The 25,064-nt window shown below is 43.1% G+C and overlaps 1 protein-coding gene across 3 annotated transcripts in view; it reads right to left on the bottom strand.

Moving 5' to 3' along the window:
* The window catches only part of GNAL (G protein subunit alpha L), a 195,745-nt gene that overhangs the window by 5,818 nt on the left and 164,863 nt on the right, over positions 1-25,064 (bottom strand). For all 3 annotated transcript variants that reach the window (XM_056331881.1, XM_056331882.1, XM_056331883.1), the window contains exons 6-11: positions 8,110-8,164; positions 5,309-5,382; positions 4,427-4,485; positions 4,070-4,190; positions 2,679-2,809; positions 599-666 (exon numbers count right to left, since the gene is read on the bottom strand). In XM_056331881.1, coding sequence (XP_056187856.1) covers positions 599-666; positions 2,679-2,809; positions 4,070-4,190; positions 4,427-4,485; positions 5,309-5,382; positions 8,110-8,164 — 508 coding nt within the window. The remainder of the gene's footprint in view (positions 1-598; positions 667-2,678; positions 2,810-4,069; positions 4,191-4,426; positions 4,486-5,308; positions 5,383-8,109; positions 8,165-25,064) is intronic.

The raw sequence follows: 25,064 nt of genomic DNA, 5'->3' as shown, positions 1-25,064 counted from the left end.
GTTCCCAGCACCTGTGGCCACAAAGGGCCTCTGCAGCCGCACAGCGGTTTTTTATGTGGTTGCAATGCCTATGCCCCCTCCCCTCCCGCCCTGCTTTGCCGGTGGCCTCTGTCAGTAACACCAGTGAATCACGGCAGGTATTTAAGCTTATTTGCTCAAACATGGATGGGACCGATACACAAAATAAACATTCAAGGCAACAACCAGTAGCGTCTCACAGGTAAAGGCAGCCATAGAAAACATCGCTAACTGGCAATGGAACTAGGGCTTGGCATTGCTCCCTGCACAGAGAGTGAGGGCTGCCGGCACCCACACTGAACCCAGAGACAAACAGGCAAGCACACAACCATTTTGTGCACTAGCACTTACGTGCTGTGTGACACTTTGCAGGGCAGGTGACTGTATAAAATGGGCATAAAAATGTGCAAGCACTGGGGAAGGTTCTGCAAGACGGGCAACTGAAAAGAATTAGGGAATCACCAGACATTCTCCTCTCCTTCTAGCTTTCTGCAAAACCCCATCAGTTTTCCCTAAATAAACTACACCATCTGCCAGTTTTTCCTATGATAGAATCACACATAAGATCAAAATTACTCACTAAAAACTCATCCCGGATGAAGAACTTGGCTCTTGTGACTTTGGGGTCTTCTCCTGCATCTGGTGTTGCTGTTTAATTAAAAATAAATGGCATCAGAAACATGAAAAGCAAACAATCATCTACTTTTCATAATAAGAGATTTAATAAGGAGGAAGTAGTTCTTTAGTACAGAAATTAAAATGTTAAATACCCACAGGAGATTCCTGACAGGCAATTCTGAAATAGCAAGGTACTGTAAAACCTGACTACGCATTTAACATATTTTAAGAACCTGAAAATTGCTGAAATTGTTGCAATAATGTCATTGGTCATATCATAAAGAGGCTTACCCACATCCACAAGTTTGTTCATATAGATACAAAACAAGTGGGAGTTAGGTTTAACTTTTATCAGAAAACATGACTAGAAAAAGCAGCTGAGCTGTTCAGTTTCTCCAGCAGAACAGCGTCTCCTGAATAAAGCTTCTGCAGGCAGGAATTTGGGTTTAAAAATGGTTAGTCCAAGATTACATTTGAAAAAAATGATAGCATCAAGATATCTTTTAATGTATGTATTTTATTTCCAGGCCCCAAATCAACAGAATACTTAAGATACACTGCCTATCAAGGGGCCTTAGATGAAATTCTTGTTGAGCGGTCAGTACTAACTGTTGGCAGATGAAGTCATCTCTATCTAGACCACGTAACAACTATACTGACTGTAAGTATAAAAAACAATACAGTGAAGAGATAACCTATTCATTTCCCTTCAGTGTGATTTCTCCTCATCTAAGATACCAAATCAGATACTTACAAACATAATACAGTAAAGGGCAGAATTTAGCAGAATATGGAAAAATGTTTACTCTTATCTGTAGCACCAGGAGTAAAAACAGAGCAGCAGCACAATCAGCAGCACCTTAAGAGTTCGGTGCTGCTGTCCTTAAATAATGCTGGCTGAAATGAAAGAGTAAGTGAACAACTACAGGTTAAAAATAGAGAGATGTTTCATGTGTGAATATTCTGGATCACTCTGGATATCTGCTGTGAAATGCTGCTGAGAAATACCAAAAGCTACTTTATTCTGACAACTGGCTCACTAAAAAAAAATATGTTGAAAATTTACCCAAACTCTGTATGTATGTAGAGTATGTTTGCGAGAGGCAAATTTGGGTGAAGGTGACAGAAGATTTCTTCTGAAAGCCCTTAGCATTCTAAAACTGGTGCCAGGTTAACTCAGTTAATTTATCCTCCCCATCTGAAACTCAGCATCACACTCCTGAAGTTCCAGACCTGAACGAAAGCTGAAAATAGCTCATTATTATCTTCACTTCTATAACCTAGGCTGTTGTTGACGGTTAGCAGAGAATGAAAACCTTTTCTGACAGATGACTGCAAGCACTATGCCAGGGGCATCACTCAGGTAAGGGAAAGGCTAGAGGTCAGAAAGTGCAAGTTTTAGAACTTTTGCTAGACACAGAGCTGTGATATTTGGGAAGCCCTCTGCCTGGTATAAAACTGGCATAATACCAGAGTTTGTTTATGCAATATGTTATTGTGGTGCAGGAACCACTGTACTTCTTGCAATGGTAAAAAAATCGAACCCATGCTTCATTGTCACAGCTCTTCATATTTATTGATGTGATCCTCCTCTGTAAAAGTTCCCTTGCTAGTCTGCTGAGCTTCCCGTCAGTATTTGCAAAGGCTGAAGTTTACGGTGTTGGAGGACGCAGAATGGCTGCAAAGTAAGTCTAATGAATCCCTAACAAAGCTCAGCACCACAGGAAGCCCAGGCAGAAGCATCTGGCAGGGGAGAGATATTTGGTTTCCTGGGACTGTGGGTTGCAGGGGAAGGCAGGCACTCTGGAGTAAGCCCCCTACAGTCCTCCTACACCCCTCCAGCAGCCAGGGCCCCTTCAGACCTTGCCCATGCTGGGGTACCTACGAGCTATGTGCTGCTGGCATGCTCCTTTACTGACCAACAGTTTGCGTGAGGAACGGTGCGTGCTTGTGAATTTGTGTGTGTGTGAGACACAGACAGAGACAAGAGACAGGAACTATAGACTGGGCTATGCCAGGCGGTCCAATCCAAGCAGCCTTACCATCCTCAGGTACAGTATAATGCGCGTATTCAGGAAAGTAATCTTCAATTTTTGATTTCCCTGCCAAGACTTTTTCAGCCAGCATGTCCTGTTTATTCAAGAACAAAATGATAGAAATGGTCCGCAACCACCTGTCAAAAACAAACCAAATGTTTGTTATCTCTGACACGTTACCCAAGGAAAACATATCACTTCAATTGAAAATTCACTGGCTGTCCCTGCACAGAGTGAAGTAGTGTGGAATGTGTTTCAACAGAAAAAAATAGCTGACCTAAATTATTGTTTCAATTAGGTTGCACCTGTGCTGGTGGGTATATTTATAGGATCTGTAAACACATTTATAAAAACTGCAGTAGACATTGCTGAAGGCAGCAGTCTTCAAATACTGTTTTCTAAATTATCCTTTTGATATTGAGTTGGGAAAATGATGACATTTCCTAAAAGTACCATAGTCCAAAACCAGACATTACTGTCTACTTTGTTTGGTTTTGCTGAAGCAAAAGAAAAAGGCTGGAAAGCTGCCTTCCCTCAGACTGCTCTGTCTTAACTGTTGCTCATCCACAGAGATATCCCATCGTTTAGGGTAGCCTGTATGACACCTGATGAATCAAAAGAAAATACTATCTTTTCTTCTCCAATTAATACCTAGCCATCACTGTGACGATGTCCCTTTGGGACCTGCTCTTAACATTTTTCCTCACTCTACTTTCAATCACTTCTCAGTGCAGAGCATCCTTGTAAGTATGGGCGGAAAACTTCATTGCCTTATTTTGTGGATTGTTTTTACTTATTCTCTACCAAGAACCTATTCATATTGCTATTTGGTTACATATCTGTAATTTACATGCACTGTGGCAGAATGTCAATTTAATGGCAGTTACAATTAGATTAGATCTGAAATATCGTCCCACATGGCAGAGAAACTGTGTGCTCTCAGAGACGAGTCTTATGAGCGTGGCTGCCCACGTAGGTATTGAGTGTGGTGCCAGCCAGTGAATAGAATACAACGCCAACAGCTACCTGCTCCTGCTGCTGCATTTGAGGAGGAGATAAAATGTAATTTGGAGGATGCTCTCAGTCTCGGCCAAGGAGCACAGTGACGACAGGAAGGGGTCTCCCCTGCTTCCCTTCTGGCAGCTGGCACAGGGAGCTTGCCCGTCCCAAGTTGTCTCCACACCCTGCATCATTTTGGCACAGCAGCGAAATGCTGTGTGCACTGTTCCAGCGCCACAGCTCCCGACAGGGAGGGGTACGCACTGTGGGGGCACCCTGCGACCTGGCTCTACCTGGACATTTTCTGAATAAGCGATGAATGAGCATATAGTAAGGGGAGTCCTGTTTTAACTGTAGCTAAGTTGGGGAGGGTAAGTGGGAAATGAGGTATGTTTTACCTGTTATTCCAGATACTTTTGAAAAGGTCCAGGGATTCCCGTAGTCTGTTTGTGTTATTGTCTTCCCTTATTACCATATTGTAGCTGCTGCAAGCCACAACAAAGATGATAGCCGTGACATCTGGGCAGAGCACACAAAAGAAATAAAGGAGAGAGAAAAGAACATCTCTGTTATCCCAGCACATAGTCCTTGGGTTAACACTGCCATTACTCCCCAAACTGCCAAAAACACCCGAAGCAAATACCTGTGACACTGGACTCCTGTATTAGTGACATACTATGTGTGAATATGAATAGTAAGCTGCTCACACCTCAGAGAATAAGTTCAAAATAAAAATGTGGATTATTTGTACTTACCATTAAAGCATTGGATCCATTTTCTTCTCTCATCTCTCTGGCCACCTACATCAAACATGCTGTTAAAAAGCCATAGGATGTTATATCACTTAGGTGCACTAGGAAAGTCACACAAAGCATGCAGCATGAGGATTCAGTTTAAAAGTCTGACAGCCCCAAGGAGAGCAGCAGTAAAATACCGCCTGCAGGGGAGAGAGCTCTGCTGATGCCATGCTGCATGTCAGAAGGCTACTGAACCCATGAGAAATATACGCTTTTCCAGCCCACAGAAGCACATGTAGCATGTAAGGTTGGACTTCCTGCGCTATAAACAAGGATGGGTTTTGGCCATGGTGGGGAGAGTGTGTCTCTGTAAGAAGAAGGACACGGGGGCAGCTCTGCCCCACCAGCATTGCCACCTTTCTGGGCAAGAACCAGTGAGCGGAGGCAGCCCAACAGTGGGTGTTTTACAGAGTCGCGGTGTAAAACTTTGACAAACACAGAGCTTGCAGCCCTCCAGAAGAAGGGAGACATTTAACTCTCCTCATCCCACTGCACAAAGTCAGACTCATGGCAGCATTTACACCGACTTCTGCAAGGTCTTATCCCCAAAAGTATTTTATGAGTTTACAGTGCTCTACTAATGAACCAGTTAGTAAAACCAGCCACAGACAACCCCACAGTAGAGCATCACCAATACACATTAACTAGTATCAGCTCTTTTTGCAAAGCATGAAGCAATTTTTACTAGGACCTATGAAGAGCGAGCTAAAAACCAAACCAAACCCACACACACCAACTACCACCCTAAACCTACTATACCCAGCATACATGAGCACAGACATCTGAACTAAGTTGTTAAAAATTAGTATGATATTTATAAAATAATACTAACAGACTTACTGGAAATTTACTTTATCTACTTGAAATCTTGTTTCAAAAATTCCTGATGTCAACACTCTGCATCTTAACAGGTCCTGGAAACAAGAACACAGAAGCTGATTAGCACATTTTTTTTCTAACCTCATTTTGTTTTTAAAAGCATGGAATATTATTTTCCATGAAAAGTCTCAAATGTTCCATTTCATTAAAGTTCAATCAGACTTGTTGGTAAACTGTGTTTGTCCATATTGACACACTGGATATACACAAACATCATCTCTGCATTTGGCTGCGCACACTCAGAAAGCACGAGACCCTGTATACATTCTCCTTACTGCCCACTGAAACCTGTTATTGACGGTCACACAATTTTTTATGTGACATGGATAATGAATTCTGAAGTTACATAAAACTAAGAAAAATGTTATTCATGTTGTAAAGTCAAGTATTCAAATGTTAGAAAACTCCAGATTTACAGTTTCCCAGGCAACCTTAATTCTGCCCTCTTTTGTATTGAATGAGACAGGAATCCTATCGAAATAACAGCTTGTGACTGAACAATTAAAGCTCTATTACAGAGCACAGGGGAACAGAATTTAGGTTGTACATAAATCTGACATTTCTTTCTTATTTTTCAACCTAGCAGTACTTTACAACTTAAATAACATTCTTCTAATAATTAAAAAAATATTAATTTCCTAGCATCTCAAAGGAAGTAGGCAAAAGCAATTTATGATGCATACCTCAGGCAATTAGCTCACTGTCTGCCATTGTCATCACCAGCAGCATTTTTAACCTTGACTGTCCAGCACTGCTGCTTGGGCAGTGGGTGCAAACAGAATTGGAAACCGCAGAAAGCTGCTGGCTGCCTGATGGGGATGAATCCCTCTGAGCAGCCACCTCTCAGCACGGATGCCTGTCCAGGGAGCATTCCCTTCCCAAGGGAAGGGCCACTTGGTCTAGTTTAGCTCTCCCGGCCACGCAGCAGCTGTGAAAGTGGGGAGGGAAGGAGGCAGCCAGTGGTGCAGTGTCCAAGCGCAGCTTGCCTTTTTCCCCCACCCTACCATCTACGGATTCGAGTACTCTGGTAGCTGGCAAACCTTGTCTGTTTTGACAGTTGCATGAACTCGTCTGAAGGCAAATAATTTAATTATTTTAAGTTTTCTATATATTACTGTCATTTTCTGTCACTTGCGGATTTTATTTGTTATTGGACTCAGTTGTTACTTTGGGTTGGTGCAAAAAAAATTTAAAGCAAGCAAGAGAAAAAAGGAAAGTCATAATTTTTACTAGTTAATTCAGCAGGACAACTGATAGAGCATAACAGGATGAAAAACCAAAAGCAAAAGACAATCCCTCCTTTAGAGCAAAAGCCTTCTGCCGGCCAAATACAAAGTCATCTTCTGATCCTTGGAGACGCAGGGCATTCCTCCTCAAAGAAAGTATCAGGAAAAATTTCTAGATGATGAATGACTGCTCCAGGTAGAGAAAGGCCTCCCAGGAACAAACAGGTCAACACTAACAGAAATAACGCAAGTAAAAATGAGGCTTTGCTTCATTGACTTTTCTCTCCAGCTGAGCGATATCAATGCTAAAGTTGGACCATGAGGTCTAGACACAGTGCTACTGCTTTGGTCTGAAAATGTCTTGAGGGCTTTAATAATTGATCCTGCGTTGGGCTGACCATACAAGTTTTGCCTTATAATACAATGCATACTACTTTTTACTGCCTTCTGTTTCAGGATACAGTCAGAGTAATGGGACAGGCTTGTGGTTACAGTCCTGAACCAGGTTGGAAGGAACAGGCTCTACTTTGCACACTTCCTTGTGTCATCTCTGGCGAGTCACTTCGTTTCTCTGAATTTCAGCCCCCGATTGCGCAATGAGATGTAGCAACTGTATTTTTTAACATTATACACCTTGCACAGTTAGACTGAATTACCCAGTGCAGGGATTCTCTTCTGCCACCTGTATTTGCAGTTTACGAAATGGCCCACAATCTTGGCTGAGACTACTAGATGACAGTGGGATACTAGCAGTGAAAAATAACAACCTCAGAACAAGTGTGCCAAAGAGACACCTGCCCAAGGAAACAACACAGCCTGAGCTCAGGGAAGGCATGCAAAGCTGTGCACCATGGTGAAACTCTTTTTTTACTTCAAGGTTGCACCACTTCAGTCTTAACTTTCCTGAATGTGTTTGTCATTAGAGCACCCTATCAAGATACATCATGACATCTGGGAAAAACAAAAAAAGTGTACTGTCCTGCAAATAAGGCTTAAATAGAAATTATGCTGCCCATAGGAGATGGAAAGAAGGTGTCTGCATGCCCGCAGAGAAGTTCATGAGGTCTGCTGCTGCTGCTCGTCCCTGCATTTGAACACAAGATCCACTGCAGGCTTCTGCCTCTGAAGGACCCATCTGATGGACATGGTAAGCCTCCCTCTGGGTCTCCATCACCTTCACCATTGAAATAAAACACTGCTTCTGTGTGGTGAAGGCGAGGGAAACTGTAGGCTTTTACATTTGTTTTCTGTTCCCTTTGCTTTGTTTGTGGGACACAGAATGGAGCAAGAAGAAATAACTAACAGATGTATTACAGGAATCGCCGACCTACATATAACAACAGTAAAAGACAAGCTTGCACCAGCAAAAAAGCCTCCTCTTCTTTAATATCCATTACTTAAACTGGTAGACTGTATTTTTATATTATGTGGTATGCCCTATTTCAGCTGCTGTTGGGACTAAAATAAATTACATAAAGAATTCATACAAATGGGAGTCTTGGTTCAGACCCTACCTACCCTGTTAGTTATACTAACCTGATCTGTGGGTGTGTAGTCATCCATGCTGACGCTGTCAATTCTTTCTAAAAAGCTACAAGAAAAACAAACATGCACTTAGATATGTAAAATACTGTTTAGTATAACACTTTTCACTACTTTTTCTGGTTTAGGCTCCTGCTGCAAAGTAAAACACAAGTCCAACAGGCAAAGGTACGAGCCCGATGATTTACTTACATTGATTGAGGTCACATTTTCTGAGCCGAACAACTTTTTACCCAGACTTCGTTCCAATATAGCACTTCTACACTTACCATTATGCAGTACCCACAAATGGTCCAAATGCAATTAAATGTTATAATTTTGTGAGGTCCACTAAAAAATACCAGACTAACCACGTGTCATAACATGATATGGTTGTTTAGACATAAAAAAGATCTTGGGTTTTAAAAAAGTAAACGGGGTGGAGGGTCGCCTTTATTTAGCATAATGCTAATCTAGCATAATGTTATTTAATTATGGTCTCAGTAATGTTAGCAGAAATGCTTGTTAATATAAAGGAATAGCTTCAGACTGACGTGCTGCCCTTGAACGTTGCAACTAAAGCACAAGAACTGGAGAGCAAATTGGACAAGAGGAGGAGGTTAACCAGTCTGACCCTTTATGTTGCCAACCCAGTTTCATACATAAAATGAAACAAAACCTTACGACTGCAGGGAGGGGCAAGAGAAAAGGGAACCAAAAAGACAAAGATGGAACCACATTCTCCAATTACTTAAAAAAATCTTTTCAAGCTTTAATTCTTTCCTAGAACATGTTACAATGGTAGTATTAAGGACATAAAAATGTGTTTTTATATGTATATATAAAATAGGCAGGTTCTCTTTCACTTTCACCCATTTCTTAGGTTTCATGTCAGCCTAGCTGGCTCATTTTCCCCAGATTGCCTATATGACTTAGAAGCTATCTGGAATTTCTGCACTGTTATTTGGTATTTGCCAGTGAATATCCCACCAGCTGACTCATCCTGCTACAATATGATCAAGATTTCTTTCTCAACTGGCAAGTTTTTTCCGATTTTACTTGGGTGTGCATGTGGAATCTGCTTAATTGTGGTGAGGAAAAAAAAAAGCCAGCAAACTCTTGACTTACAATGTGACTCACTGTTAACACAGAGGTCACACACACTGACCAGTTGAAAAGATGCCCCCCTAAAAGCCTGTTTGCAATTCTCATAGCACTTTCTCACGGATATGAAAGGACAAGAAAATATGCTGTGTATAAATTTATTTATACTATTTGTCCTTTTTGGACCTCCATTGTTATAATAGGGAAACAAAATATGGTATCTACAGTCAGAATACCCAGCTTTTCCTTCTGGATGATCAAGGTGTGATGGCTAAGCATATTGTTTAAAAAAATCACTGTTTAGCGTAACAGAATGGATGCCCGACAACAAAATTGAACTGAACAAACTCTAAAGAAAAAGCATCTTTTTACAAAACTTCGTCCCCATCCAAAAGCCACCATAAACATATACAAAGATGTAAAAGTACACTCTTATCAGCTGCAGTCACCATGAGAAAGCAGCTGTATACAGACTGAACCTTTTGGTCAGATGTTTTTCATCATCTTGAGAATATTGATTAAGCAAAGTTTAACTTCAGTTAGCCCTGCAGTTAATGCAAACACCAGAGCAGAGCAATGGCTGCTTTTTAAAGAAATGATGTTTATATCATTAAAGTTCACCTTAAGTGGCACACCTGTCATTAACACAACTTTCATCTCCTGCTTGCAGCACAGGAGTTGACAAAAGAAGGCAAAAAACTTCAAATCAAAAGTGCCTCCAGGCTGATTCTTTTCCTAAACACAGAGTAATTTTCCTTAACCCTGCTGTTCAGGCAGCGCTCCTGTATTTCCAAGTGCGTTTCAAAGTTTTCTTTCCAGTTTCTTAACAGTTTGATCTGACAGGCCCAGAAACAGACAGTTTTCATCAGGGTAAAAGGTTAGCAGAGGGGTAAATCCTGCTGAGCACAGTAAGATGGCAATGCCAGCAGGTTAAACAAACCTGCAGAAAATGGGCAGGAGCCTGAGGGACAGCTTGCAAGCTGCTGCAGGCAGTGCAGTCGCTTGCATAGCTCAGGATCAGTAAATGCAACAGAAGTCTGTGGAGAAAATGCCTCTCAACTACAGCTGACACATAAAGGGTTCTGCTTAAGAGTGTGGACAGAAGCAAGTATTTGTGCATAAATATGACTCCGTCACAAACCTCACAAGATGGAGTGAATTGGTGTTCTTCTGGCAGAAGCATTCCTTCTGGAGTTGATGTATAAATCAGAGACAATACACCTTGTTTCCCCAATAACAAAGTCATGTTGGCAGAATTTACCCAAAATGATTAAACATGGTATTTAGTACCAATCCACATCTCTCACCTATACAACAACAAGCACTTCAGAAGGTTATTAGTTGCTAGCATCTGCATGTTCAAAACAGGCAAATTATAGTGAGGAACAGAGGAGTGAGTAATGCTGAGTTACACTACAAATAATCCATAGCAGGGTTGAGAATGTGGTTAAGTCTCCTAATTACACGTCCTATGTATCAGCCCAAGAGGTCTTCCATTTAGAAATCGTCATTAGAACCTCCTCCCAGTAAAAGGATCCATTTCAAATACTCTAAACTGCAACACTGCAGTTAAGAGAGAGTAAGCTCTGGCAAGTATCACGCGCTTAAGAAGTATCACTTGACATAGCCGCCGTAACATTTTATGCTTGTAAGGTTGCTGACCACATGTGACCTATATCGAAATAAATAATTTACAAGGTTTTAACTGCTACCCTGTTGTATCAAGCTGCAATGATATCACTAGCATCCAATAAATCCACATGCAACTCCTACTAGGATTTGGCTAAATTTCGTAGCTTCAGAGAAAATTAATCTTTTCAGTGTCTGATGGACAGACTTCCTAAGATTTCTTTTGCAACTACATTAAAAGTGCACTGAGATTTCTAGACAAGGCAACACAAAAAAGCTATACTCTTACTTTTTCAAAAGAAAATATATTCTTGAATATCCTTCATAACAGCTCCTTACTTGGCTAATTAGCACAGTACCAAAAAGTAGCTCTGACAGGCAAATACGTACGTAGGTACAAGTAACTCCAGATGAGGTAAGGAGTCAGTACTGCCTCATTACTAAATACAGCAACATCATTCTCATTACTGTATTAAAATGTGAAAACTAAAATCACTTTTCTAAACTGCTTTCTAAAGAACGTTAATTTCTACTAATCCTAAATGTCTCTAATAATTATGTTCTGGCATAACATACATTCTTTTATACATATACATAATATACACCCCACCAAATTTTAAATGTACGTGACTAAAATTTCAATTTAAAGTGCTTAAAAACCAAAGGTACCTCCAAACTGTGGCAATGCTCATGTCTGCGCTCAAAGAATCAGTGTGAGGAAAACACAATAGCAGAAAAATGAGTAAAAATGGACACCAGCATCACTCATTCTCGCTTTTTAGATGCTGGGTTTTTTCAGCTCAGGGATAAAACTGTTTTCACAGAATTACGCTTTTTAAAAATACTGACAGGTCCTCTATTTATGCAGCTTCTATAGAAACCTATACTCAGGATTTATGTTAATTCCGCAGTGACTGCTTTGCATGTATGTGCAATGAACTTTAAACTCACACATTCAACTCAACTGTGAATAAAACTACAACATATGATATAATATTTATATTTCTACACCACAACTGTGGTTTTATCTATAAAGAATTCAGTCTGATAATTAGTATGATATTTAGGTTTTTCTTAATTTTACTTTAGGGTGTTTTATATTTCCTTACATGGAACAGCACAAACTACTTTTTTTTTTTTTCCTCCTCGAAATAAATTAAGCAATATATTGGAAGGAAGGTCTTCAGTGCTCTGTTTGGAAATGCAGTTTGGTTTGCCAACAAATTAAAGCAAAGAAAAAATGGACTGATACAGTAAAAAAAAAATAATCACGAGCTACTGACATTATTGTATCTATTATTAAGCTGATCTGTAGTTTTATAAATATCTTCGGTGAGTTTCCTAGGAAACTCAGCTGACACTTAGTTTGACAAGCAATCTCTAAATTTTATATTATGCAAGCTGCGAACACAAAAATACAGGTTTTAGATGTGCCTGCCAGTGCATGTGGGAACTATCAATAAGCATTATTCTCTTCAAAAACCATGGCAATTTGAGCAGCAGTAGCAGCCATATAAGAATTTCTGAAAAACGGAATCATAAATGCACAAATAAAGAGGAGGTAATTGTACATGAAAATCTGCTTCTCACAGGGTAAATCACTGTGTGGCTCTGTATAGATATTCTGACCCCACAAACAAAGTCACAATTGAAAGAAAAATCATGTCTTGAGAACAATACAATAGACAGAAATGCCATGCTATATTTGTAATTGTATTTCGACATCCAAAGAATTGGAAAGATGAAGTGCTAAACTGCAGATCAATATCACAGACTAAGCATTTTAGTAAATCCTTGTCTACTTCAAGCATTTTTTATTCTCTCACCCCAACATTTCAATGGCCTTCTATCAAAAAGTTGCTGTGGAAAACAAAAAACAACAACAACAACAATCAAACCCACATCAAAATGCTTGTCTCTGTAAAATGAAAAGGTAACGTGGCAAATCTTTAAGGCTGTGGCTTTAAGTTGTCAGAGTGAAGAATCCCAAATTTATCCTTAAGGAAGCTGTCGGGGTCAGCAAACCTTTGCATTTCTGATGGACCATCAAGAGCTTTCCAAACTCCTCAGCCAGGCTCAAAACCCAGCAGAAGACGTACTCCATGAAACCAGCCTCCACCAGGACCCACAATTCCACCCTCTGGACTAAGTCACAGGTGATGCAGACATTTCACAATGAGAACACCCGCCAGGCCTCTACAGAGCTAAAATGGAAAAAAATACCTCTTTTTCTTTCTGTTGCTGTTATCAGGGACAGCATAAAGATTTGAACTTTTACTTTTTCTTCTTTCCTTTCCATAAAATCTTTTTTTTTTAATCACTTAAGGAATGACAACCCTGTTAATTCTTCATGCAAAGTTTAAATAGGAAACTACAGATTTATAGTTTCAAGAATAACTCTGGCTCCACAGTTGGGCTTCAAGCAAGCTCACATTATTCTGACACATTTCCCGGTAACACATGAGAAAAACATAATGAGAACAGCCCCCAGTAATACTGTAATCCCTACAGGATTGATTTTCTCAAGTCATTTGCTGAGAATACAAGCAGAACCCCCTATGAAGACGCTGGTAAAATTTAACGGCTCGGGATGTTCCTGTCAGCTTTAAGCAGCCACTGTCTCACGCGCAGCCCGCTGCGGAGCGCAGTCCCGCCCCTCGCCCCCCTCCGCCCAGCACCGGGCGCGGCGGCGAAGGCGCCGGGCTCAGCCGCGCCGCTCCCCGCCCCGCGCAAAGCTGCTACGGAAGGAAATACCCGCCGCAACGCCCGGGGGCGCCACCGAGGCGCGAGTAGGTCTTTCAAAAGGATCAGAAACGGGCGCGTCGCCCCCGCCTGTCCCACGCTTCCGGCACCTGCCGAGCCCCCGGCCCTCCCTGCCGCTGCCGCCCGCTGGAAGGCGCCTCCTTCCCCGCCAGCGCGGCCCCGCCCCTCAGCCGCAGCTCCCCGCAGGGCGCCCGGCCCCGCGCGGCGCGGGCGGGCCTGCAGGGGGCGGCCTCGGCCCTGCCCGGCCCGGCCCTGCCTACCCTGCCCTGCCTACCCTGCCCGGCCCTGCCCTGCCCTGCCTACCCTGGCCGGCCCTGCCCTGCCCGGCCTACCCTACCCTACCCTGCCCTGCCCGGCCCGGCCTACCCTGCCCTGCCGGCCCTGCCTTGCTCGGCCCGGCCCTGCCCTGCCCAGCCTACCCTGCCTACCCTGCCCGGCCCTGCCCTGCCCGGCCTACCCTGCCCTGCCTACCCTCCCCGGCCCTGCCCTGCCCGGCCTACCCTACCCTGCCCGGCCCTGCCTTGCCCAGCCCGGCCCTGCCCTGCCTTGCCTGGCCCGGCCCTGCCTTGCCCGGCCTACCCTACCCTGCCGGCCCTGCCTTGCCCGGCCCGGCCCTGCCCTGCCCGGCCTACCCTACCCTGCCCGGCCCTGCCCTGCCCGGCTCTACTCTACCCTGCCCGGCCCTGCCTTGCCCTGCCCTGCCCGGCCTACCCTACCCTGCCTTGCCCTGCCCGGCCTACCCTACCCTGCCCAGCCTACCCTACCCTGCCCGGCCCTGCCTTGCCCGGCCCTGCCTGGCCCGGCCCTGCCTGGGCGGCTGCTCCGCCACCCCCCACCGTGACGCATCGGCAGGCTGAAGCGTCACGGGATCCCGCAGCAGCGTGCTGCTGAAATACAGGTGCAGCCAACAGAGATCTCCAGAACCCACCATGCCTCCCCGCAGGCCTCATGCCTTCTCACCCCGGGCTGGCAAAGGGCTGCTTGGAGGGTGCTAGAAACCCGCGGGATTTACCCACGGAAACACGCACGCACCCCCCCTGAGGGCTCGCCAGCAAGGCAGCCGTCGATGAAAAGGTTAAACGGGAGGGAAAGAGGGAGAGCAAAGTACAGTCACGCCGGAAACCCGCCTGAAACCCGCTGGCTCATATACAGGCCAGGGAGGCTCTAGTATTTGTGGTTTACAGCGTCCGGCCAGCCCTCTGCCTGGGGCAAGGGGGGCCATGGCCAGTGGGCAGCTGGGGGTGGGTGACCCACCAGCCCCTGGGGAGCATGGACGAGTGATGCCTGCTGGGGTTGTACAGCTTGTGACGAAGCTTTGTGACTGGCCATGCTCCGTTTGCTTCATAGCGAGAGGGTCAACAAGACTGGGAAGGGTCTCTGGCTGCGGACTGCAGATCTCTCCTAGATACACAAGTGATGTCACCTGGTTGTCCCAGTGCCTGTACTGCCCACCGGTGGCACCAGCAGCATGACAGGGAGGCATACAACCCATCTTGTTTTGTTGTGCCAACCGTGGCTGCTGCTGGCTGTGGCCCTGGCCACCACAAACTCATCAAGAGCGAAGCCATCGTGGGACGCTTTATTGGTACCAGCAAACTCTACTCCCCTGTAATCCCATGAAGCAGGAAAATGCTATTTTAAACCCTATTTAAAGATGACGACTTTGGAAGAGACATTAGAAGCAAAGATAGATGACGACAGTGGCAACTGAGGGCTGGTATGCTATTCACCAGGTTACCCTTAGCCGCAAGGAGCCAGACAGCTGGCAGCAATTAGGAGCGCATTTGGTCAGGATAAAGATGGCTAAAATCCGTAGAGGAGCCTTCCTAGTCTATGGGCTCAGTTAAGAGTTTCCTAGCAGACATCCATTTTAATCTTTCTTCACCACCACTTTCTCAGTATGGACTGTAGAACATCTCTAAGCTTTGCAGGCTTTGGTATGTGTCCAGCTGTTAACCTAAACAAATGCACAAAAAGTTCAACTGCATTAAACGTTTCAGATATATGAGTAGTACCTCCTTTCTGCTTTAATAACAGCAATCACATTTTATTTTTTAAATTGAAAATACATGAACTAAGCTAAAAAATGAATAAACAGTATGACTTCCATAATTGCTTGCCCCCACTGGTTCCCTAAATTTGTTAAGAAGCAGTGTGAATTTTGGGAAATGCATTTCTTCCTTCTAAATTTAGCAAACTAACCACTTTTTGGCTTAGCAGATGTTTTTGCTTTCTGAGTGAGAGGCCTATGGGGATCATCATTAACCCTCTTCTTAACATAAACACTGACTAAGACTTAAATCTGGAAAACTGTCATTCACACAGAAAGGTTAACAGGCTCCAGCAAAAACGAGACTCATCATCTGCAACTTCTGCTATGTGTGATCTTAGAAAAGATGGAAGAAGTTGGGCAAAAAGAGAGAGGAAAGTTTATTTATTTATTTATTTTGAAAGGGATAATATTTTTCTACTGCATGTGATCAGATGTTTTATTCCCAGGGGGGCAACTGGCTGAGCTGCTGCAAAACACAGACTAAGAATAAAGCACTGATAAAATCTAAGGCTTAGACCAGCACATGCAGACCCTCCTTCTGACCACATTCACACCAGCTTGAATCCACTGACTTCAGTGAACTTTCTTCTTCCTTATGACTGGACGGTCCTAGAACCATAGAATGGTTTGGGTTGGAAGGGACCTTAAGGGTTATCTAGTTCCAAGCCCCTGCCATGGGCAGGGACACCTTCCACTAGACCCACTTTGCTCAAAGCCCCATCCTGCCTGGCCTTGAACACTTCCAGGGATGGGGCATCCGCAGCTTCTCTGGGCAACCTGGCCCAGTTCCTTACCACTCTCATAGTGAAGAATTTCTTCCTTATATCTAATCTAAGTCTGTCCTCTTTCAGTTTAAAGCCATTCTCCCTTGTCTTATCACTACGTGCCCTTGTAAGAAGTCCCTCTCCAGCTTTCTTGTAGGCCCCCTTCAGGTACTGGGAGGCCACTATAAGGTGTCCCCAGAGCCTTCTCTCCTCCAGGCTGAACAACCCCAACTCCCTCAGCCTGTCTTCACAGGAGAGGTGCTCCATCCCTCTGGTCATCCTCATGTCCCTCCTCTGGGCTCGCTCCAACAGGCCCATGTCTGTCTTGTGCTGGGAGCCCCAGAGCTGAATGCAGCACTCCAGGTAGGGTCTGATGAGCGCAGAGTAGAGGGGACAATCACCTCCCTTGACCTGCTGGTCACACTTCTTTTATTGAAGCCCAGGATTCCTGTGGCTCACTGGGCTGCAAGTGCACACTGCTGGGCCATGTTGAGCTTCTTATCCACCAGCACCCCCAGGTCTTTTTCCTCAGGCTGCTCTCCATTGACTCCCTGCCCAGCCTCTATTTGTGCTTGGGATTGTCCTGACCCAGGTGCAGGACCTTGCACTTGGCCTTGTTGAACTTCGTGAGTTTTGCACAGGCCTACCTCTCAAGCCTGTCAAGGTCCCTCTGGATGGCATCCCTTCCCTCCAGCGTGTTGACTGCACCACACAGCTTGGTGGTGTTGGCAAAATTCCTGAAGGTGCACTCAATCCCACTGTCCATGTCACAAACAAAGATGTTAAACAGCACCGGTCCCAGTACCGAACCATGCAGAATGCCACTTGTCACTGGTCTCCACTTGGACATGGAGTGTTGACTCTTTTGTGTGTGACCATTCAGCCATTCCTTAGCCACTAAGTGGTCCATCCATCAAATACATGTCTCTCCAGTTTAGAGACAAAGGATGTCATGTGAAATGCTTTGTACAAGTCAAGGCAGATGACATCAGTTGCTCTTCCCTCATCCACCAGTGCTGTAACCCCATTGTAGAAGGCCACCAAATTTGTCAGGCACAATTTGCCCTTAGTGAAGCCATGCTGCCTGTCACCAATCACCTCCTTATTTTCCATGTGCCATAGCACAGTTTCCAGGAAGATCTGCTCCATGATCTTGCCGCACACAGAGGTCAGACTGGCAGGCAAGTAGTTCCATGGGTCTTCCTTATTTCCCTTTTAAAAAATGGCGGTTACATTTCCCCTTGCCCTAGTCCTAGGCAGATAAACACATGCATACTGATACACCATGGAGCGTTTTATATAGGCACCGATTTGAGTTCTGCAATGTAAAGGCTGTATAGAGCACATTCTCCAATTGTAAGTGGAATTTTGAACAGAGAACCAGAAGATTATAACCTGAAAATGGAAAGCTTCTATTGCATTATCCAGACAGATCTGGATCCTGACTGATTTGTGAGCTGATGTGTGGCAGATCTCTTTATCTGCTGCCTGAATGAAACTGTTTAACATCTTCCAGCAACTAGACAGGCCAGCACTGGAAGGGAAGCAGAGAATACCTGAAACATCCGATGACACACATGGGCAGAATGCAACTGTCCCATCAGAACCTGGAGAACGTGTCTTTAGATAGAATGACGGGTCAAAATCTTGGTTTTATGATCCACTAACTAAAATGCATAGAAGATCTCACCTCCACCTCTTCAAAGGTGAATTCTTCAAAAATAACTTGGTCTTTTATGTTCAGGAAAGCTGAACTGTGGGAAAAAACCTTGACAGCATTTGGAGCTGTAAATGCATCAGGTTTACAAGCACCAACTATATGCCACAAGGTTGCCAGGGGATGTCAAAAGTTAACAAAATGTATTTTCACTGGACATTGCAAATACAGCTTTTCCTGTTACTTGCAAGTTTATCTTGCTGTGATATGGAAAATTTATTTCAGTGCACCTCACATATTCTGGTTGATGGTTTTGTTTTCAACAACTGTTGTGCTGTGGATATCCTCTTGGTGTACACAAAACCCAGCAAGTGCTGCAAGCCCTAAAGAATGCCAAATCCATGTTAGAAACGGCACCGGTTTTTGGAAATTAGAGATCACTTACTCCAGTGGAAGTGGTTTGGAACAGTAAGTCTGCTACGGTGATTGCCAGAAAGGAAAAACCAGTTTGACTGGAGTTTTCTATAGGAGGTTGATGAAAGAGAAAGCAGAAAATCTCCAAACAGGAGAAGCAAAGGTAACAAAACGCAGACTTGAAAGGAAGTCACGAGAAGTTTTTGTTTACCTGTGGCATCAGTCCAAGCTCAGTGCAAGAGAACTTGCTGCCAAGAGATTTCAGGTCTAAAAGTCAAACCAGATGATTCAAAAAAAGAGGATGCCAGTAGCCCCCAGAAAACCCAGATAAAGAAAAATGAACTCTTCAGGGTGGTAAACGCTCTTGACCAGGAAAAACACACATGCATGTTTGTTACTGTTTTCAGATCTATGCATTTTTTATAACATGTAAATGAAAGGAACAGCGTGTTAAAATCTTGAGCAAAATGAAAAGCATTATCTGTTTGCTTTCACCTACCACGTGTTTGTCAGGTGCTGACATGACCCAGAGAATTGACATGGCTGGAGTCCTGGTGAGTGTTGGGGCTAAACAGGAGGACTGGTGCTAGCTCCAAGGCTTAACATTTGGATCACAGGAACAGCTCTCACGAGGATGTCTTAGGAGGCTCCAAGACAGAAGTTAAAGAGTTCCATAGATACCCACCATTTGAGGAGTAAGGGCTCCTAACACACATCTTGCCGGGGAAGAAGCTTTCTAGGGCTGGATGTAAGACGTGAAGTACATCATCAGTGCAAACTTAGAAAAATTAAAAATTTGGTCTATGGTAAAGTGAGGAAGGTGACCAGGTTCCTACAGTGTGGGAACAGAGGAAATGTTAATGCAGACCTTGCAGAACACCTGGTAAAATTTCTTTTTCCTTACTGCAATTTATGAGGTGTGGTGGTAGATCATTTCTCTTCTGGACTCCTTAATCCTTGTCCCAGCTCTAACACTGCACTCTCATAACTTCACCTTGTGTGAAGGACATGTTTCACAAAAGGTAAAGGTCATGCTGTACACAAACTCTATGAGCAGCCCTTCAGTGTGCAGGGCTGCTGTGTGGTCCACCAGCATATTCTCAGATTCACTGGAACAGGATACTACCTTGTCAATGTTCAAGGCACAGAACTTACACAACAGGGCAAAAATTAATGGTGCAGGAGTTAAATGACAGAAGGATGATGAGGGCTGACTTCCTTGCAGCGTTTCCAGAGCATTTTACCCCCAAACAGCCAACAGAACCACTTCACCCATCGTTCAGAGGTAGACTTGTTGCCTTCCCTTTATCAAAGTGAAGACACGGCAACCTTTCACCTTCGATGGGAAGGACTCAAAGCCTGTTCTTCCCCAACTTGTTCATACCATGCACCAGAATTTATTAGGGCTTCCCTACTTATAATCTAGAGCAGACGGGTTATCCTTCTTATTCCCATGCACAACACACTTTGGAGCTGTACATGAAAACAGTATCAGATTGAGTATCTGTGTGTGATCAGCTGCCTCAGTAATTACCAGGTGCAAATAAGAACAACATCAAGCAGAGGATTAGAGCAGTGTGGTACAAACATTAGACGTAACCATTAAGCTCCTAAGAAAATTCCTGTATCTTTACAAATGATACTGCTGAAATGTTTCCATCAAATCACCATTATCCTGCCCATTTTAGAACAGCATATATTTAGCCACTGAATGTATTCAGGCAATTGGCCGTAACACCTACTGCTTGGCTAAGTGATTGTCTCAGGTAGCTGGAGGAAGTCAGAGGGGTGAAGCTACGAGATGAATTGTTACTACAAAAATAGAAGGGAGAAGGATACAGTGACCATGTCCAACTTGCTAATAATTGGCCTAATTCCGTTTAATAGTTACAAGCTATTTGAACAAAAAAAGGGTCGTAAAACATAGTGTTCAAAACCAGCCCTACAACCCTACTACCTGTACATTTGACAGCAGGTCATGTTAACACTAATGTTTACTATTAATATGGCATTTTGTGAAAAGCATTCCTAACTCTGTACTCTCTGTACCTTTCCTTCCATTCCCATCAACCTTCATCAATCTTTTTCAGCGTCCAGTGCATTTGTACCATTAAAACAATACAATGAGTTGGGTTTGAGGAATGAGGAAAATAATTATGCAACAACCTGATTATGTCCTGCTGCAACTTACTTTAAAGAGAGATATGTTCTTAATCTCTCTACCCCATACCCAACAGGTGGCTGTCATTTCAGAGGTCTGGTTTATGAAAAGCTGGAGCAAGGGGGTCTTGGTTTGTGGATAACAGAAAATTTGGCACTGCAGGCAATCCTCGCTGCTCCCTGGCGTGGGCTTTGTGCTGGGACGCTCACTGCCAGAGCCAGCCCACCATCCATGGCCCGAGGCAGGAGAGCTAGGGAAGGAGGGGGCTGAGCAGCACTGTGCACGCTGTGCTGGTGCTGCAACACAGCCACAGCGCCCGAGCCAGCCTGAGCACCTGTGTGGAGCCACCTGGAAGCTTGGCAGCTCCTTGCAGGATTGCAGCCAACATCACCACCCCTTAGGGTGTATCATGGTGCTACTGTGAGAACAACTTTGGCCTTTACAGCTGAAGAGTCACCCTGCCACTTCGTAGGAGCTGTTTGTTTTGTACCATGTACACATCTGCAAGGAAGGGCAGAAGCTTGATAAAAGCTTACTTTATCAAAAAAATCCACTGAGGCCAATTTTAAATCCCAGACGACTTCTAAAGCTCCTAAAAACAAGCACAGAGAAGGAAGCTGAACTTCCGAATGTCTTCTTCACTCATACAATTAGAGGTAAAAATGTGGAAGATTTATGCAATAGCAGCTGGAGAAGGCTAAAAAGAAATACACAAATAAGGCATAAATGTCAGAACTCCAAAGCCACTTGTCAGTTTAGATCTCAAAATGTTGTTTTTTTCCCGAGGAAAGTCTGTATTAATATGTATATACATATAACATAAAAGTTCCTCGTACTGTCACTTGGGAGAGTGAGTGCCCTGCCCTCAGGAGGTGAAGCCAGAAGGATCTAAAGTAAGGTGTGAAGAAGAATGAAGATCTTTCACTTCAGCTTCTGGGATCTTGTCTCCTCAATGACATGAAACTCTCAGTCACACAGAGTTGCACATTTTTCAAACAATGAATCTGGGAAGCTCCACTAAGTGATACCAGACCTAAACTACAAAGTTACAGACGAAACCCCAGCCCTGTGCAAAGAAGTATCCCATAGAATTACTGTCTCTGCCCAGTACCTCAAAAAATTAATTTTTAAATTAATGGTGTAGTATTTTAAAAAATGCTCTTCCCTCCCCTACAAAAAAAAAAAAAAACCCACCAAAAAAACTTTCTCCCAAATGGCTTTCAATAATAAGGTGCATTGTAGTTCAGTGAAAATAGAGTGAAGATTAACTAGGGATGACACATTTTGTTAAAGACATCACAGAAACAGAATCAAACCACAAAGTTGTTTGTTTTCTACTCCCAATTAAATGGGATTTCTGATCCCAAATACCAGAGCACAGGTATGGCAGCCAAATCTGTGGGTATTTATTTTAATCAAATAAACACACAGATAATGGTTAATCTTATAATCTCTTCAAATTGTTAGTAACCTTCTTAATTAGATTACAAATAATCCAGTCCTAACACCAGCACTGTAAATACTGATCTCTTGCCCTTAACAAATGTCTGTCTTGCAACAGCATTTCACCCATTAGACTTCAAAGCACCCAAAGTTCACGCATCCTTCAGAAAAATAATTACTTTACTTTGTGGAGGGGCACATTGACAAAAAAATTAAGTAATCCAAAAAGCACAAGTTTACAACATAACTGTGAAAAAAACACCCTAACTCTGAAAGCAAAAGCCATTCCTTAATTTGGCAGGTGCTGATACTTTATCTGTATGCTTTTTTGAGAGTCTCAGTGCTACTCATATTCAAAAAGCAAAAAATAATACTCACACTTAAAGGAACCATTTCTGACTGCTGTTTTTAAATTTCAGTATTTTATCAAGTATTTCTAATACTTTCAGCACAAACCCTTGAAAACCCTACAACAAATGGAAAACAGATCCAGAAGCATAAGTAATAAACAACCACACATCTTTAAGACATACATCTTCATTTACTGGTTATGTGTCAGATTTGGGGCTGCTCTGTCCTAAATTCAGCTCAAGCACTGAGCAGATTCAGTGTCAAAACATTATGTGGACAAAAGCCAAATCACAGAAGTGATGAAACGGGGCGTTTCCAACTGTTACTTATGCTTTTTGCTTGTGTTTCTTCCCATCTCAGCATTGAGAAACGGTACAATGGGCTCCACCATGACACTTTGTGGGTGCCCTGGGCCACCTCTGTCCCTCCAGACAAGATGTGGATGTTATGCAGGCAGACAGCTCGCTCCAATAGGAAAGAAATGATGACCAGAATTAACCTGAAGCACAATAAAGTGCACTGAAAAACTGCTGACCTATTCTTCAAAACTGACACCATTTTCAAGGTGAGTCATTTTCTCACAGAAGCTACAGGTAACTGGGAATTTTAATAACTGCAGGACAAATGTAGATAAACCAAAAACAAACAAATGGCAAGATATTTTGACTATGGGGCAGCTTTGTACTTTCCTGCACTCCTTGTTTTCTTTTGTCAGAATGATTAAATATTTCAGATACGCAAATGTACTTGGAGATTCAGTGCAAGAAAAGCTTGGATTCTACACAGATCACCCACATGCATAGTATTAAGGATATAAGTAACCCTACTGAATGCAACAAGACTTTGGAATTCAATGGGACTGCTCATATGTTTAGAAGATCAGTATGCAAAATGTGTGTGCAAAATTTTGGACATCTGGAGCCTGAATGAAGGTCTTTCCCTTAAAGCAAATGGAAAACCTGCTCTTTGCTTGTTGTAGCCCAACTCCAAACACTGTAGTTAGAACTATGGTCCAACAACATGTGACACTGCATGGTATGTTGTAGGTAGAGAGGTGGCATTTTATTCTGGGGAATGATCACACCTGTGTCATTCTCCACAAGTGCAATTATCTTGCTGTTAAGAATAATCTGTAAAGAGACTTTTCTAAAATCCAGCAGCTTCAGATACAGATCATTTGCCGTCTCTCATATCCTCCAAGTAGCATACTTAACAGAGGATATAATAAATGTAATAAATAGCACTTTACCTGACAGTGGTTTTGCCAGCACCTGGCCTATGGGAACGGCCAGCATGCAGTGCAACACCAGCACTGACAGGCTCCTCCACAACCTCCATCAAGCCACCAGGAACAAGCCAGGAACAAGCCAGGCTCCAGATTTACCTCCCAGTGTGGAACATTATGTTTTAAATACTTAACACAACGTGGATGATCCTACGAGGACACTGGAACAAAGCCACAACCTAGCTCACTTTTATAGGAAGTGCCTGCTACTTGTCCAGCAGCTGCCACAGGCAGTATCGTCTGCCACACCAACCCAGGGGCTGCTCTGTATGCTGAGGGGGCCCCAGGCCACACGCTGCTTCACAATGCAAGACCTGCACATTGATTTGTTGAAACAACTAGGGAAACTAGTGTTAAGCCTAGGTCATAACTTGCCATCGTTAATGCCAAGTTGTCCTTTGAGAAGAACAGCCACACAAGTGCTACTAGCTATCTTCAATTATGCATGCAGAATTTGTTTTCCAACATAATTGATTTTCTTCAGCGGTTCACCTTAAAATGTTTTCTGTTCTGGCAAGGAATGCAACATCACGCAACACCCATGTCCTGCTTAATTACAGCAGGAGAGCAAAAAAAGGTCCAGAAAAGTGAATTAAGCTATAGGAACCCACTCCTTTACACTTTATGCTCCTTTACCCCACCTATACTCTTTTAAGAAGAGTTTTTTAGATAAAATTTGTTTGCATGGAGATTTTAAATGACTGTGGTCTTTATGGAACGTGAGAGACGTGCCTGGAAGCAGAACACAGGAGAACAGCATTGGTGACCCAACTAGACTTTTCTTACTTACTGCTTCAAACACAACTATATCGATTACCACCAGAAGTCTCGTAATAAGCTGGCTACTACTAAAATTTAACAGATATACCATATAGATACTGAATGTCAAGGACATACCAATGCATAACACTGAAAATATGATTCAATATGACAAGGGATTGGAAATAAAGTTTTAAAAAGGGAGTCAGTGCATTGTGGAGTTGTAATTTCTACTAAAATGTTGAATGTTACAAAATAAAACGAGTTAAGAATTGTTAAGGTAAGGAAGGGAATGCAAGACATAATGAGAAACCAACTGATTAATATTAATAAATAAAAATAATAATGTACAACGACAACCAACTGAGAAAATGAATTATGACATGACATGAAATACAGATGGAATATTTTGAAGGAAACAAAATGCATTTCACATAAACGTACAACCAACCATTTTTCAGGAGCGCATAAATTAATTACTCTACTCTTTATAAGGGCTAATGAAACTATTTACCTAGATTAGCACCAAACTATCTTTAAGATGGCAAGATGTATTTTATTCTAACTTTGCCCAGAATAAACATTCA

This window comes from Falco biarmicus, chromosome 3 (assembly GCF_023638135.1).
Source record: "Falco biarmicus isolate bFalBia1 chromosome 3, bFalBia1.pri, whole genome shotgun sequence".
Lineage (NCBI taxonomy): Eukaryota > Metazoa > Chordata > Aves > Falconiformes > Falconidae > Falco > Falco biarmicus.
Note: the sequence above shows the minus strand (reverse complement) of the source record. Positions and strands in the feature narration are given on the sequence as shown.